Genomic DNA, 18,235 nt, shown 5'->3' with positions numbered 1-18,235 from the left:
ACTTTTGTGAGTGTAGAATAAAGTGTCCAAATAATATTTTGGCATAAAGCATAAAACAGTAAATGTGACTTTGACTGAGGGTGAATCAGTCACTGTAATTTAATACGCCGCCACCAGGAAGATTCACCTGCAATGTTTGGTGAATGTCACATTCACTTTTTTTTTTTTTTTTTTTTACTGTTCTTTCATTGTGCTGAAATCTTGCAGGAGAGCAAAAGAAGTGTGAGTGGAACCGGTATTAATTTTGGCAGCAAATTTCAGTTTAGTTTTAGCATAGTCTTTTGACTAAAATGCCATTTTAGTTTTAGTCGTATTTTATTCATCTGAATTGTTTTAGTCATATTTTAGCCTACTAAAATCTCCAGTACATTTTAGTCGATCAAAATCTCATTCGTTTTAGTCAACTAAAATCGAATGGGTTTAAAATTGTGTGTGTGTATGTATGTATGTATGTATGTATGTGTGTATATATATGTATGTATATATATATATATATATATATATATATATATATATATAAAAGAATTATATTAATATACTGTAATTTTAATTATATTAATATATATAATATATGAATATATTACCAACATTAACTATTAAGAAAAAATATAAGAACAGCCGTTTTCAGATTAGTAGATGCTCCTTAATTATCCTGCGGTAGTGGAATACATGTTTAAACTTTAATGTGCTATTATTACGGGCTCTGGATGGAGTTGTGTTGTCGATTTAGAAATGGCTAGCAGAGTAGTGTTAAGTTTGATTTCAATTTTCGATCTAGTTTTAGTCATAGTCTTTTAACTAAATGGCATTTTAGTTTTAGTCGTATTTTAGTCATCTGAATCGTTTTAGTTTTAGTCGACTAAAATAATATTAATTTAGTTGACAAAACTATTTTAGTCGAAAAAATTAACAGAGTGGTACCATGTTTGATATGCTCACAGGCAACCCTAAGGCTGGGTGCACACTAGTGTGAATTGGATGTGGGTTTCCCTGCATTCAATTTGCACAGCAGGAGATTGTGACCAGCTCTCTCTATGGAGCCGGATCACATATCTCCGCAGTGGCTCCAGTGCGATTTGCACAGGAGCCCTGTGCATCTTTTGGTCCGTTTCATGCGTTTCTGCAAAAAACAATAAAAAACACATAGGTGTGAACCCAGCCTAAGGCTGGGTTCACATATGAGCATGCAGCGGCTCACAGCAGGAGTTCGGTGCGTCTCTGTTCGCTGTTTCAGGTCCGATTTCAGCCCGCATTTTTGGCTGAATTCGGACCTGAAACAGTGAACAGAGATGCACCGGACTCCTGCTGTGAGCCACTGCTTGCTCATATGTAAACTCAGCCTTAGGCTCGGTTCACACCTATGTGTTTTTTATTGTTTTATGCAGAAACGCACTACAGTCCATTTAACATGGTTCCCCATGGGACATGTTCACATCTATGCTTTTTTTTAGCTGCTGCATTTTTGGAAAGGGTCAGGGGATTTTTTAAAAGCATAACGGGGCGTTTTCAGTTCAATAGACTTCAATGGAGAAGCTGCAGAAAAGCATGTAGTTCATTTTTGCGGCGATTTGCATTTTTTTGATCCGCCCAAGAACAAAATGCATTTTTTATGCTTTTTTTTGGGCCAAACTGCATCAGAAAATGTGCGAAAAATGCGTCAACAACATGTGTGCAAAAACGCAAAATGCACCGCAAACAGCACTGGAGAAAAAGATCAAAAGCAAACTGCATAGGTGCGAACCAAACTTTAAGCTCTAGAATATTAAAAGCTACCGATTTCCATTTCTATTTAAGGTCCTAGTAAACTTGAAATACTATTTTTTTTTTTTTTTGTTGCTGCACAAAACAAAAATTGGTTAAAAACCAGCTGAATTGACAAGCTGGAAATACAGCTGTGTTATACCTTGTTTATTATAACTTTAATTGCACTAGTTTTATAATGTTGATATCCATCCCCCCTACTGTTCAGTTTTCCATGGCCAAAATGGCAACAATCCCCAAGCCTGGAGACAGCAGTTCTTAAGCATGGTGCATCCTTAGCTCTGGGGGGAAGGGAGGGGGCACTTTATCTTCACCTTGGGTACTATGTCCAAACAATTCTGGGCACACCTGAGCCTGGGTGCTCGGTTTACTATGACAGCCTCCAGCTCTGAAGCCATACTACCCCATACCCTAATGTGCTCTCCCAAGCAAGAGAGAGGAGAAAAATTCTGCTGTCTCAAGACTTAAAGTATAAATAAAGGCAACCATTTTGTTTTACATTTGTGGTGAGCATAGAGTGGTGAGGGTTTAGAACTGCTGTCAGGTTTTCATTGTGGTCTGGGTATCCATTAGGGAGATTTACTCAAATTGTCCCAATCACTGATGTCACTGGGTATGAATGTGCAGGTAAGTTTACAGTTCTGAGTTGCCATCAGAACAGGAACAGAGGGGGAATCTTGCAGCTGGGGGCACTTGTTCCTGTGACAACTGTCTACGAAGAGATATGCCTCACATTGAAAAAATATCCTCTAGCTTCCTGTTAAGTCTGTAGGATAGGAAGTTTAAGGAAATCTACCTATAAGTCACACATAGCAAAAAAAACAACCACCTGACAGCGGTTTTAACCCTTCCTACTCTTTCCAAAATAAATTAAAACAATATATTTTATTTACCCACTTCAGCCCCGGAAGGATTTACCCCCTTCCTGACCAGGCCATTTTTTTGCGTTACAGCACTGCGTTACTTTACAATTGTGCTGTCATGCGACGCTGTACTAAAATAAAATTGATGCCTTTTTTTCCCACAAATAGCTTTCTTTTGGTGGTATTTGATCACCTCTGCAGTTTTAATTTCTTTTGCTATAAACAAAAAAAGACCGACATTTTTGGAAAAAAAACAATATTTTTACTTTTTGCTATAAAACATACCCAATAAAAAAAATTAAATTTCTTCATAAATCTAGACCAATATGTATTCTGCTACATATTTTTGGTTAAAAAAAACCCACAATAAGCGTATACTGATTGGTTTTCACAAAAGTTATAGCGTCTACAAAATAGGAGAAAGATTTATGGCATTTTTATTTATTTATTTATTTTGTTACTAGTAATGGCGGTGATCAGCGATTTTTAGCGGGGCGATCAAGGGGTTGCATGTGTTCCTTCAGTGTGTTTCTAACTGTGTGGGGTGATGGGCTGCCTGGGACAACACACACATCCATCTTCCTGCGTAGCAGAAAGACAGGATCTCTGTGTGATCCGCTGTCCGAATGGAGATCTGCCTTGTTTACTATGGCAGATCCCCGTTCTGTCACTGCGGGGAACGATCACAGGTGGCCAGTGGACATCAAGCTGGTCAATGGGCGCACACGCACCCACAGAACCTCGTGCACAAACCGACGTACATCTACAGCAATTCGTGCAGCCAAGCCAACCTGCCACAGTATAACGTCAGGGACCTAAATTGGAGAGATCTCGATGAAGCCTGCAGCTACAGGCATCGTCCAGATGTTTTTTTTTTTTTTTTTTCAGCTGGCAAATCCCTGCAATGTAAAAGCCATCACGATGGCTGTTCAGCCGCTTGATTGCTTTTACAGGCGGCGGAGGGGACAGCCCCCTCCCGCCACCCTCTGGTGCTTCTCCAGTCTCTTCTGTGCGATTGGGAAGCCGGAGAATGAATCCGCCGGCAGTGGTGGTTTACCTTAGAGCTGGCCAGGGACCAGATGGTCCCTGGCCAACTCCATAACCCTTGGAGGCCGGAAGCGAGATCATGATGTCGCTTCCTGTGCCAGCAGATGTAAACACAGCCAAATTCTTTGCAGGAAAGCCTGAGATCGATTTTTTTTTTTTTTAATCTTTCCAGCATAGAGGAGAGATGTGGGGACTTATAGAGCCCAGATCTCTCTGTAAAGAGGACCTGTCATGCCCTATTCCTATTACAAGGGATGTTTACATTCTTTGTAATAGGAATAAAAGTAATTAAAAAAGAAGAAATTAAAGGGAAAGCGGAAAAAATAAAAAAATTAAACAAACAATAAAAAATACATAGGTCGCGCCTACATATGTAAACGGCATTCAAACCACACTGCGATCAATAGAGCTAGAGCAATATTTATAGTACTGGACTTCCTCTGTAACTCTAAACTGGTAACCTGTAAAAAATGTTAACGCATCGCCTATGGAGATTTTTAAGCATTGTAGCATGGCGCCATTCCACGAGTGTGTGCAATTTTAAAGCATGACGTGTTTGGTATCTATTTATTTGCCATAACATCATCTTTTATATGTTACCAAAAATTGGGTTATCTGTTGTGTTTTCTTGCATTAAAATTCATTGTTGTGCATTCTTTCCAAAAAATAAATTGCTGCTCTAATGCCACGTGACATAAAAAATTGCAACGACTGCCATTTTATTCCCTAGAGTCTCTGCTAAACAATATATCACAAAAGTGAGTACACCCCTTACATTTTTGTAAATATTTTATTATATCTTTTCATTTTCATGTGACAACACTGAAGAAATGACACTTTGCAACAATGTAAAGTAGTGAGTGTACAGCTTGTATAACAGTGTAAATTTGCTGTCCCCTCAAAATAACTCAACCCATTTATGTCTAAACTGCTGGCAAAAAAAGTGAGTACACCCCTAAGTAAAAATGTCCAAATTATGCCCAATTAGCCATTTTCCCTCCCCGGTGTCATGTAACTCGTTAGTGTTACAAGGTCTCAGGTGTGAATGGGGAACAGGTGTGTTTAAATTTTGTGTTATCGCTCTCACCTCTGGGTGCCATCTTTCAGGTTATCATGTCACTTTGATAACTCTATCCAGGTAACAGATGTACATGCTGCTCATGCTATGTTATTAAGGGCCTGTGTTGATAGCCTTTTGTTTACTTCAAATGGGTTTTGCATTATCATGTTCATAAGTATGCAAAACTTGCATATAGCTGGTTACGTGCAGGTCAAATGCACCTGCCAATGAATTTTGCTGATTTGATGATGGTGAGCATCTTAAACTGATGCCATCAACACAAGCCCAAAGCCTGTCCGCACAAGCCCTATATCAGTCTCTCAGTGCATTGCATTAATTAGATCTTTAAACTGATATACAGATTGTATCATTATTTTATATCAATATCTACAAAGTGTTTGTCACTACTACTGTTGTTTTTTTTTTCTCCTCTGTCAGGTTTACATGTTCATGATAAAATGGCATGATCTTACAGAAAAAGTTGTATACAGAAAATATACAGAAATTTATGAGTTTCATGTGAGTATATTTTATTATTCATATCTGCATTTGCTTCTTTTTTTCTATCTCTGTCTATCCATCTATGAAACAAATACAGAATTGACATGTAGGCTATCTGTTTTGAATTTTTGGCTACCTGTTTTGAATTTTTGGCTACCTGTTTTGAATTTTTGACTATTTGAAAAAAAAAAAAAAAAAAAAAAGTTTCTAAACGCAAATGCGGCATGTAAACGCAGCTGAATGGACATTTTTAAACGTCCGTTACTATCTGTCAAGTTAAAGGGGTTGTAAACCCTTACCACCACTTTTTACTATAGGTAAGCCTATATTAAGGCTTATCTGTAGCTACCCCAGATATCTCCTAAACCTGCGCGATTTAGGAGATATCCCCTGTATCAGCATGTGCCGACGTCATCGGCACATGCGCACTGAAGAAACAGCTTGTTTGTGCGGTTGCTGTGTGCCGTGACGGAGCCCCCCGATACCCGGAATTAACTCCAGGAGACCTGTCACCAGCCAAAGCGGTTTGCCGGGACCGCTGCAGGGGCTTCGATCTAAGGTAAGTATATCATAATGAGCTAGTTAGCTATGCATACTAGCTCATTATGCCTTTTGTCTTGCAGGTTATTTTTTCTCTTTTTCTCTTTACAACCTCTTTGAATCATTCAGGCGAGGTTGTAAAATGTCACGTGTACATTAAGTCTTACAGGTGTTTATTAGCCTATGTATCAGTAGTCATTACAATGTTTATACAGAGATAAATTAGTAGGAGGAAGTTGAACACTGATGTGTACTCTTACTACCCTGGACACAGCAAACATACAGTACATCCTTTGTTCTAAATGATATGAGTGATTGGAGATACTGTAATGTTAAATCACATGATCATATTTTTTACTTCTGTATTGCGTTAGAGAAATCTGATAAAAGGATTTATAAAGTTAATTTCGGAATAGCTTCAGTATAGCTGTGTACTGTATTTGCAATGGGCAAATAAACCCCTTCAGCTCCTCTGTTTACAATACTTGGGCCATATAAACTGTTTTAAGATATAGGCTTATTGATTTTGCCCCAACTTTGTTGTATCAGCATGCCAAAAGCTTACTTTTAGTGTGCAGACTGTTGTCTGTTTTGCTGAACCATGTGGTTACATTCCTTTTAAAACCTTATTAAAGAGGTTGTAAACCTCGGAAATAAATTCACAAAAAAAAAACCTGCAAGACAAAGGCATAATGAGCTAGTATGCTTCGCATACTAGCTCATTATGAAATACTTACCTTAAAACAAAGCTGTTGCAGCGGTCCCTGCACACCGCTGTCGCGGCCGACATCTTTTCCTGGGCTTCTTCAGGGTTCGCAGGATCTGGCGCAGTGATTGGCGGGAGCCACAATGACGTCACTCCTGCGCATGCGTGCGGAAGCCGCTCATAAGGAACGGCACACGTGGGCCGTTCCTTCAGAGTGCATGCACCAGTGATGTAATTTGATTGCCATTTGATGCACAACAGAAAAGTGCAGCATGTCTGCATTTTCTGCACTGTTGCCGCACCAGCAACGTGGCGTGAACCTGGCACGAAGAAATAAGTGTTTTCTTTATGCCCTTGCAGTGACTGATATTGATCAGGTGCAGAAAAAATGGAAAATCGTATCAAATGCTTACCGTAGTTTTCCTTTCCTGACGCCAATACATGACAGCATACTTATGCTATAGCTCCGCCCCTATTTCCACCCACAGGACCTGTTTAGCTCTATAAAAGTCTGACTGAGAGCTACCTCCTGCATTCTCCGTATAAAGCACAAAGATCAGAGGGAGGATTCGTATGCTGACATGTATTGGCGTCAGGAAAGGAAAATTATGGTAAGTATTTGATACAATTTTCCTGAGGCCAACATGGCAGCATACATATGATACATAATGAGCTTTTGAGAGGGAGGGTTTAATGCTGCAAACGTAGTCTTTATTTGACAATAGACATAGAAGCTTGGATAGTTCTCCTCCCAAACTCTACGGTAGTAAGAGCTGCTGGATCCACCCTGTAGTGTTTTAAGGACGTATGATGTAATGACCAGCTAGCTGCTTTGCAGACTGTCTCCAGAGACACTCCTGCCCGTGCCGTCCAAGAAGACATTGCCCTGGTTGAGTGAGCTCTAACCATCTCCGGAGGATATATCCCGGCTGCTCTATATGCCCGCTGAAAAGTTTTACTATCCCGGCTGAGATGGTTCTGGCCGAGGCCTCTTTCCCTTGAAATTTTCCAGCAGGTATGATGAAAAGTCTGTCAGAATGTCTGAATGTAGAAGTAGCCTGGAGAAAGGCTTTGAGGACTTTTGGAATGTCCGATTAGTCCAGATCAGCATCTGATTCCGCTGGAAGCACCAATTCCCTGGAGAGATGAAATATCGATGCCACTTTTGGGACAAAGTGATCCAATGGTCTCAGCACAACCCTGTCTGGGAAGAACATGGAATGAGGTTCGGCTGCCCCCAATTCTTTGAGTTCCGACACCCTTCCCCCTGAAGTTATGGCTATTAGGAAAGCCGTTTTTATGGTGATATCCCATAATGAACAGTCTTCTGTCTGAGCACAAGGAGGGTTTTCTAGAAAATTTAGAACTACTGACAGGTCCCATTGAGGGAACCTATTTCTCTTGGGAGGGCGTAGTCTAAGTACCGCTCTCATGAAGTGCTCCACCAGTAGGTTTGGTGCCCATTTATTTTGGGTAAAAGCCGAGATGGCTGAAATTTGCACCTTAAGCGAACTTAGGCTGAGCCCCAAATCCAATCCGGATTGCAGGAAAGACAGGATTTGAGATACATTTGGGTCACTAGGGTCAAACTGACATCCAGCTGCAAAGCTTGTGAACCCATTCCATATTCTGGAGCAGATGACATTGGTTGACCCCTTTCTGGAACTCTGTAAAGTTCTAATAACCTCTGGAGAACATCCTAACTCTTGTAACCCCTGCCTTTCAATTTCCAGGCCACTAAGGCCAGTCGTGATGGTTGCGGATGTAGGATATCTCCTTGCGACAGGAGATGGAGTCACCGACAGAGTGATCAGTGGGCACACGCTGAGATCCATTGCCAGTAAGAATCCTGGTCTGTGAGGCCAGTAGGGTAATACTGCGATGACTGTCAAATTCTCTGTCAACAATCTCCTCAGGAATTTTAGGATTAAAGAAGTTGGAGGGAAGGCATAGGCCAGTTGCACAACCCAAGGATGGGTCAAGGCATCTGTCCCCTCCGCTAATGGATGAGGGTAGCGCGAGAGGAACTGGCTCACCTTGCAGTTGGTTGATGAGGCAAAAAGATCCAGTTGTGGACACCCCCACTCGTGAATGATCTGTTTGAACACTTCGGGGTGAGAGGACCATCCGTTTGGATCCTTGAATTGTCTGGATAGGCGACCCGCTTCCAAGTTCTGACAGCCTGGAAGATATATGGCCCTCAAATCTGGGTGATATTGTTGTGCCATTGTCATGATCAGTTTCATCTCTCTCAAGATGGATTGGCTGTGCGTCCCACCTTGTCACTGTAAGTAGGACACTACTGCCGTGTTGTCCAGATGGAGCAGGACTGGGCAACCCTGTATGTGAGGCAGCAAGGTGGCCAACGCCATGAATGCTGCTTGAAGTTCCAGAATATTGGAAACTAGGCCCTGAGTGGGAAACTCCCCTCTGCAATGGAATCTTGAGTTGTTTGCAGGTGGCGCCATGCTGTGCTGGCATCTGTGGTAACAATGATCCATGGCTGCGGCCCTAATGGACGATGCTGTTTAGCATTTTTTGTTTCGTCTACCACCAGAAACTCTGGCGCATCCAGCTGGTGATCCTGATTGGCTGCTCTAGACGAACTCTCTTCCACTGCATCAGGAAGCCTTGTTGGAAAATGCTGAGTTTCCAGTGAGCCCAGGGGATCCTCAGTATACATGAAGCCGTCCCGAGAAGATTCATGCACTGGGATGCTGACATCACTGATGCAGCCAATGCCTATTGGAACTTCTCCATGATTTTGGGGAGTTTCTGAAGTGGCAAACTGTGGCCGCCTGAGTATTGAATTGGGCCCCTAGGTAGACCATATTCTGTGTAGGCTCCAGCTGGCTTTGGTAATGCCTGTTCCCCAATGCAAATCTGAAGAACTACTGGTATGACTGAAGGATTTTCATGCTGGTAGGCATCCTGCAAGTTCACTAAAATCCTCCAGTCTCCTGGTTGAATAACCTGGATTATGGTATGGAAAGACTCCATCTTGAGTCTCTCTATCCAGGTAATTTGATTCAGCCTCTTGTGGTCATTCTGGAGGCTGCCGTTTGAACAGCCAATAATGGCCTTGCGCCACTGTGGACCGAATCCGCCGATTTTGGCAGTGGTCTTGCCAGAACTGGGCCACTTTAAGCAGCCTGGCTCCAACTGCCTCCTGGGTGGGCCCGGCGTTAAAAGGGCTTCTGGGTATCTGAGGGTATCTTTAGCTCTCGGCGATCTTACAAAGGTTGACTGTGTACCCTGTGTGGGTGAAAGCCTCCGAAATCCCAGTACCTGTTTGGCGCTTCTCTGGATGGTTGCCCCTCTGGCGCCTGGACCTTCGATCTTTGGGGCAGAAGACCTGATTTTCCTCTTGTAACCCTGGAGATGGTGAACAGCGCCTTCCCATCAAAAGGCAGTTTACAGCAATTCTGGTTTGAGGATGGGTCACTACCCCCCCCCCCAGGGTTTTAGCCACAACGCTCTTTTGGCTGTGACTGAGCTGAGCATGGCTCTGGAGGACCACCGAATGATGTCTATAGCTGCCTCACCTGCGAAGTCCACCAAGAAATTTATCTCATTAAGAGCCTTGATGATTTTTTCTTTTGGCAGCTGTTTTTTGATCGCATATTCCAGGTTCTGCACCCACGCTCGCATAGCGCTTGCTACTGATGTTAAAGCCACAGCAACCTTACAGGCACCACCTGCCGCAAGGTAGGACTTTAAGTCCATGTCAATGCATCTATCAAGGATATCGTGAAAGGAGGTAGAGTCTTCCATCGGAAGTGTCACATTCTTGGCCAGTCTGGTGACTGCCATATACACCGTTGGTGGGTTAAAGGAGCCGCATCCTCCTCCGTGAGTGGAAACAACTTCTGCAACCTATTGGTTGAGGATGATGTTCTCTCCCCCTTCTTCCATTCCTCCTGAAACAGGCCTCTTATTTCTGTCATAAGAGGAAAGGTAGCTACCTGTTTCTTTAGGTTCCTTCTATGGAACCCAAAGGCTTGTTCACACTTGCAGCAGGCTCTGCTATTGCACTGAAAAGCGATCTGTGCTTGGGTCACTTTTCAGAGGCATTTGCTATCATCACGTAGAGGGGACACGTGTTCCCGCTATGCCATTTTCAAAAAGCGATTTGCACGCAATGTTGCAACTCTCATAGGGGCGGCCCATTCACTTGGCTGCCCTACGTGTGCAAAAAGAAGCCCCTGCTCCTATCTAGGGATGACATGCTTTGCACAATGTTTTTAAAGGCGTGTTCTCCCACGTGACAATCACAGCAGAATTGCCTCGCATTTGGGTTGCCCTGAAGGATAAAGGCACCTAATGTGTGTTGTGCAGCGATTGCCACACAATTTAAAAAATCAGATTGTATGGTGTGTGATAATAAATTTTCTCCTTCTTTGGAGGAGGTTCCAGAGCCTCCCATTACAGTGCCAGTTTACTGCCTTAATGAATGGTGGTATAGTTGCAAAATCAAAGCCTGAACCTTCAGGATCCTCTGCCGAGGAGGAGGTGGCATCTTTTTCCTCTGCCTGGAAGGTTGGCTGTAATACTGGGTCTAGGGAATCAGCCTGCCTAATCCGCTGGGCTGGCGTCACCCCTGAAGTGCTTGGTACCTCTCAAGAGAGTTGAATGGATTGGTTTAGACCTGGTGCAGGGCCCACAATCTGTTTGTCTGCTTTTGTCCTTGGTTATCCGAGACGACCGGAAAATTCTGCCAGGAAGTCTCGGACTAGTTTCTTGAGCAAGGTTGACACCTGCTGAATGTCATACTTCTGGTCTCTGGCAAGCTGCCTGAAGCAGTTGCTGCAAAGTAGCTTTCCTAGCATAGGGTCATCTCCACATTACCAACATTTATCTTTCTGACGCTGAGCCCTCGGAGGAGAAGCTGTGTGCTTTTTCTTAAGCGTACATTTGTGCCCTTTGTACGGGGGTCTGCCAGGACTGGAGGAGTCACTTTCTGCCCTGGAAAAATCCTGACGATCCAGAGGGCCTCTAGACCTCCTAGATTGAGCGGCCGGGGCTGCAATAGACAAGAAGTCACGCTCGTCAGGACATAACACACTCTTTTTCCTGCATCTTCTTCCAAAGTTGGCCCTTACCTGGTATTGCCGTGGTCTTGGTTATATGGTGTTAGGCTCATGCTGGCGGAAGAACCGAAAGGTGAAAAGGGGACTGCATGGCAACAGGGAGAAATAAGGAAAGTGAGAGAGGGAAAAAAAAAGACATATATACCCCTTTTTTTTTCACAAAGAGTAACAAACTTAAATAAAAGAAATCTGAGCAACCCCCCCCCAATTTGTGCCCTTTATACTCAACCCTCCCCCACCTCTGTTCTAATCAAATAAGGGCTAGTACAATTGGGAGGAAGCCAACGCCCATCCACACAAAATTACACTTTTAAGCTGGCTACACATCATACAATCCTCTGTAGATTTTTTTTCCCTCAGATTTACCAAAACCACGCAATATGAGGTCAAACCTTAAGAGCCTCAATTTGTATGCAATCAGGCAGGCCCCTGCACTACATGGTCCTGACAAATCTAAATGAAATCAGACGACAAAAGCTGCACAGTGTGTATGGGGTCTTAGAGACATGAGAGCAAGAAAAAGAAAAAAAAAACGTTTTATAGAAAACTGACAGACCGGGAAAGAGTTCCATAGGAGTGAAGACATCATGCAGTCCCAGCTGCTGGATCTGGACCCCACAGCAGGCATGCCACAAGAGGGATATTGTTTTTGATAAGAGAACACCTCGGCCCCAAAAGACCACCAGAAGGGGCTCCCCACCTTGTTCAATACAAAACTAAAAATGTATCGTAACACAGAGTGGCACCGTGGATACACCGAAAATATACCTGTGCCGCGTCCTACAAATTAATAATCAAAAAGCAAAAGGAGGGACTTTGGACTTTTTAGGCACGACTACAAAAATTGTCTATAAAAAAGTTGTTTTCTTGAATTTGAAAGATAACAAAAAAGACATTGATTAAAAACCACAAATCATGTATATATATATTCAAGCGATAGCTATACAACACCATCTAGGTACACAGTTCTTCGGACATAAGGATAACCACCCCAAATAGCAACCAGTCCGAGAAGATGGCTCGATAGCAAATCCGCAATCGATTAGTTCATGTCATGTAGATATTCAATGCTCGACATGTTTTGCGTGTCTTCACGCTTCTTCAAGAGTGAAACAATATATATTGTGGCTATCAAAATACATAACATATACATAATTAGTATATAAAACCATAAAAACCAGCATCTAAATTGACGCTGCATATTATAGATTCAAAAAACTGCGTGCTGGTTGAGACAGTGCGGTAATGGGTAAGGGCACAAACCAAAGAGGTGATGAAAGGCTACCATGGGGGCGTACACAACATAATATTAGATAGTAACTGGAGAATGTGACAATTTAAAAAGACTTCATAGAATATATTTTAATTTTATATATGATTAAATCCCCAATGACCAGGGACAGGAGAGAAGAAGAGGAGGAGATGGGGAGGGGGGGAGGGGGGAAGGAGGAAGAAGGAAGGGGAGGAAGGGGGGAGGGCCGGGGAAGGGGGAGGGGGAAGGGAAAGGGAAAGGGGAAGAAAGGGGAGAAGGAGGGAGGAGGGAAAAACGGGGAAAGAAGGGAAGGGAGGGACAAGGGAAGGGGGGGAGGAGAAAAGGGGGGGGGGGGGGGGAAGGGAACCAAGGGGAGTATATATATATATATATATATATATATATATATATATATATATATATATATATATAAAAAATACTCACATCATGAAGTATTTAAAATCATAAGAAAACAGCCCACAGGTCAGGAAGAACCAGGGGACCGGCAGTGTGGTTTATCCATACAGGTCGAAATAGATAAGGACTGGTACTATGTCCTACAAGGACACCTTCCTAAAAAGAAAACAACTAACTTAAAAAACGGTGATCTATAAATCTAAAATATTGGTGAAGTGGCCACGGCCATAGTACAAATCACTCACCAATATTTATTTAGGGATACCAGGTGTTTATGTCTGTCATTCTATTATATGTGTATATAGATCTAGCAGGAAAGCTCAGATAGTCATAGGCATTTAAACGGGTGCCAACAGGCACAGTATCCCAGCAGGTAATTTGGTGTTGCTTTAGCCTAGGATGCAGAGGAGAGCAGGGAGAGGAATCGGCTATATAAAATCTTAGCCTAAAATAGATCTATATAACAATCTTGAGTCACTTGTATTTGGTGCTTAGATAAGGGTAAAAGTACCTGGATCCGGTAGAAAAAAAGCTGCCGACGTGTGGTGCCTTCCTATTGCTGGAGCGAGATGTACACCATGATAGGACGCCATCCTATTTGTGTGTACGTCCCGTCCGTAGTCATCCTATTGGCTACGCCGACGTGACGTCATCCAGCCGGCCGAATGCTCACGGTGCGCATGCGCGCCATCCAACTAAGACCGTCGACAAAACAAACGACGGCGCATCCAGCGCGGGAAGCAGCGCACGCCACCCTAAGCTACAGCAGCCGGCATATACAAATGCCAGCTGATGTAAGCGTCACATCAGCATGTGCTGGTGTGACGCTGGGCGGCCGTATGGCAGCCAAGAACCCACCACTAGGCACTGTAACCACACTGTATCAACTCAGCAGAGAAAAGAAAATCACAAAAATACAGAGAGTGAATCCCCAACATGAGAGTGTGTGGATGAGCACTTTCCGCATGCAGCAGGGTGTTGCCCGCTGTTTCTTTGCGGAACAGTGTGGAGGCCAGGAGGCCATCACCATCCTTGCAAATCGTGAGATCAAGGAAGGTGACTGTAGACTGATCACTACACACTGTGAATTTTAGATTACACGAATTACAGTTTAATCTCTCAACAAAAGTGTTTAGACTTTCTGTAGAGCCTGACCAAACAATAAAGATATCATCAATAAAACACAACCAGCACACCACCTGGCCTGTAAACTGTGACAGATTGTCGTCTGAAAAAAATCGCACGTTCCCACCCCCCCAGGTACAGATTGGCGTAGGTGGGCGCACAACAGGTGCCCATAGCTATGCCCTGTACCTGGAGGAAGTGGGACTTGTTAAATGTAAAACAGTTGTGCGTGAGAATAAATCGTAACAGTTCCAGAATGAACTCACAATAGTCCCAACGATGGTGCGTTTGTTCACGAAGGAAGGTACGTGCTGTCCTGACGCCCTGCTCCTGAGGGATGCTCGAGTAAAGAGCCTCAACATCCAAGGTCACGAGCAGGGCATCAGGAGGCACGACCATCCCTTCGATCTGTTTAAGAAGATCCAGTGTATCTCTAATGTATGAAGGTAATGATAGTATATGTGGTAAGAGTATTGAATCGACCAAGCGGCTGGCATTTTCCGTGAGAGACCCAATCCCCGATACTATAGGTCTTCCAGGGGGTTTGGTCTGATCTTTGTGCACTTTAGGGAGTGCATAAAATGTGGCCATTCTAGGGTGACGTACGTTCAAAAAATTGTAAAGATCCTGGTCAATGAGGCCCCCCTGATGGGCAGAACCAATGATAGTCAAAAATTCTGTTTTATACTGATCAATTTCTGTAGAATCAATGCACCTATACCATGCCTTGTTACATAGGATGTTCATGACCATCTGTTTGTAGTCAGCTTGGGTCATGAGGACAATATTTCCACCTTTATCGGGGGGTTTTATCACAAGATCAGGGTTGTTCTGTAATTGTGTAATTGCTTGTGCCTGAGCCTGAGTAAGATTCCTATGTTTCGGCATTACATTCATTTATTTTACATCATTGATCGTGCCCATCAGGAAGGCCCAGATGCTGGGATTAGTCATCAGATCGGGAAAGCATTGAGATTTGGCTCTGAGTGGATTTTTTGATGCAGAGGCTCCAGGGCTGAGATTAGGAGCCGCTGGAGTATCAGCCTGACTGGGTTGTTCATTTTCGTCTAGTAATAGCATTAGATCCCGGAGGGCTTGGAAATCCTCCATTGTAAAGTTTTTGACTTGTTCAGAAATTTGTTTGTCTTGTATAGATCGAGCCCGATCCTTATCAAACAGAAATTTGTATGTAAGATTCCGAGAGAATAGATATAGATCCTTAATGGTTTCATATTTATCAATTGCAGTGGAAGGACAGAAGCTAAAACCAAGTTGGAGAACCTCCACTTGGTGAGCAGTGAAAGAATAAGGAGTTAGATTAAGAATATCCAGGTTGGCATTTACGTGAGAGATAGTCTGTGATCTGGTGTCTGAAAATTTAGTGACGAATTTCTCGTTTGAGAGACATGTAAGTCTAGTGTACTTTGTCGAAGATGTGTAACAGGTGTATTATTACTAGAAGTATTTTGAAATGTTAGTTGTGTGTTCTCAGCAGCAGTAGCACCCTGTAAGGGGGGTCTGCCCATATCGCTGGCTGTGGAAGATGAAGTCACATTCACCGGCATGGTGTGTGTCTGTGATTGTGAGTTGAGAAGCTGGATAGCCTGTAGGGCCGTAGCCCCCAGGTACTTCCCAGGTGGGTGTCCATTGGTGTCTAGATTAAGAGGGACATCGTGAGGAGGTTTGGTGTGAAAAGAGGTGTTGTCTGAGGGAGGACGTTTTTTGAAATAGGGAGTGTAAGACCCACCACCAAGATCCCGCTTACGTGCTCCTAGATGAGAGTGATGAGTGGTAGAGTTGCTTTTCCTGGAGGAAGGCTGTGAAGAAAACAAGGAAGAGTCAGATTCTGTATCATCATCTGTGGTATAAGGTACATTCCCTTGATTTTTCAAAGTACGATGTCTTGTCCTAGACCCTTTGTTTTGAGAAGGTAATTGCCAATGATATGCAAAGCCATCCATAAAGGCCAGTCTGTCCTTGGAAAGCTTATTTTGTTTCTTGTAAATGATGTCTCTGGTGATTCTGGTGACAAAATCCTTAATATCTTGCCATCGTTTAGCGTACAGGGCATGGATTTTAATGCTCTCATTGGAAGATTGTAACATTACAATCTCCTGGTCAAGTGTGGTAAGTTCAGATTGATATTGGGAGATGAGAAATTTAATTAAATTAGTACTACAAGCTGTGAGTGCATTTTCCCATGCTACCTTAAACTCAGGGGTTGTGGTCTGAAATGAAGGATATATTTGTATCTTGAGTCCCAAAGGGCTTATGTTTTCCCGGACATATTTATTTAGAAATTCTATGTGCCAATAAAGATTGGCCTTCTTTTTCAGAAGGCGTTTCATTTTCGCCATATATTGGTTGATTCCGATTTCCTGTTCTGTGTCAACATTACAGTTGGTTTGGATTTCTGACATATACCCCGTCCATGCTGTGCCTACAAAGTCCATGGGTCACCCCTTCTGTATAATTAACCAAATCTGGTGAGAGAGAAAACTATGGATTCAGGGAAAAAATAATAATATGTCCACTGGTAAAGAAAAAAAGTTTGTTTTACCAACCACTAATTGGTTCCCATAACCAATGGGCACTGGGAACCATGGGCCCGGGTGCTTCCACCCAAATCAATCAATACAAAACTAAAAATGTATCGTAACACGGAGTGGCACCGTGGATACACTGAAAATATACCTGTGCCGCGTCCTACAAATTAATAATCAAAAAGCAAAAGGAGGGACTTTGGACTTTTTAGGCACGACTACAAAAATTGTCTATTTCTTTTGATGAATACATCATAATTGCTGCTAGAAAAACCCCTTGGGGGATTTCCCAATTTTTCTTCTACAACACTGTTTGGGGTGTGCGGCTGACTCTAATCCATGTGTTTTTTCCATTAGCTGTAGTAAAGTGTAAACTGTTATTTGTTACTGTGCTTTGTGATTGACACCACACGAAATCCTGATAAAGCATGATGTGCAACAGTTTAAATTTCAAGGTTTCAATTGTATACAGGTACAATTTCTAAGAATACTTTTTTTCGTGTGCCTTGTAGCTTTGCTTTGTGCTGTCACTGGTGCTAGACATATAGGGGATGATTTACTAAAACTGGAGAGTGCAAAATTGGGTGCAGCTCTGCATAGAAACCAATCAGCTTCCAGGTTTTATTGCCAAAGCTTAACTGAACAAGCTAAAGTTAGAAGATGATTGGCTGCCATGCACAGCTGCACAAGATTTAGCACTCTCCAGTTTTAGTAAATCAACCCCATAGTTGCTAATGCTTTACTGACAAGAGCAAAGAGTACCTCTCTTTGTATCGATGTGGGAGTCATCTTCAAAATAGTCAGTGTAATCTCCCAACTGAACATACTGAGCACACTATAGAACAAAGCTACTCAGGCATATGTGAAATTCCCATGGGTATGCACAGTAACACAAATAGCCCACGCTTCTTTATTTATCAGTTTTGTTCTGAGTGTCAGACAGGTGCATTGGTGATCACCTGCATTGTTCAGTTTTTGCATTTTGTGTGATTTTGAATTCTGTAATTTTTCCTGATCTCAAATATTGTTTTTTTATAGTTTTTTTGAGAATTGACAATTTTTATTGGTAATAGTTTTTGAAGATAAAACAAAGAAAGCAAAAGACATTCTAATTAGCAATGGACAAAGAGTGCCAGCATAGAAATTATAAAACACTGACACAAAGATAGTGTGACTGAACCCCAAAACAGGTTACAAAATATATTCTCGCCTAGCGTAGGGATGACATAGTGAGATCAACAAACTGACTTCTAATAAAGGAAAAAAGGTGCAGTAGCTCAACTAAATCCTATCTGCGCTGAGGTATTCAACCAAATATCAAAAGGCACTA

At 42.6% G+C, this 18,235-nt stretch overlaps 1 protein-coding gene across 2 annotated transcripts in view; it reads left to right on the top strand.

Moving 5' to 3' along the window:
* Positions 1-18,235, top strand: part of NCF1 (neutrophil cytosolic factor 1) — a 35,888-nt gene that overhangs the window by 261 nt on the left and 17,392 nt on the right. Inside the window, exon 2 of one of the 2 annotated variants that reach the window (XM_073615025.1) lies at positions 5,170-5,250. The exons of the other annotated variant lie outside the window; for it this stretch is intronic. Coding sequence (XP_073471126.1) covers positions 5,170-5,250 — 81 coding nt within the window. The remainder of the gene's footprint in view (positions 1-5,169; positions 5,251-18,235) is intronic. 2 annotated transcript variants of the gene reach the window in all.

The sequence above is a fragment of the Aquarana catesbeiana genome, linkage group LG02, assembly GCF_042186555.1.
Source record: "Aquarana catesbeiana isolate 2022-GZ linkage group LG02, ASM4218655v1, whole genome shotgun sequence".
In the NCBI taxonomy this organism is placed as follows: Eukaryota; Metazoa; Chordata; class Amphibia; order Anura; family Ranidae; genus Aquarana; species Aquarana catesbeiana.
The sequence above is the reverse complement of the archived record's forward strand: the minus strand, read 5'-3'. Positions and strand labels throughout refer to the sequence as shown.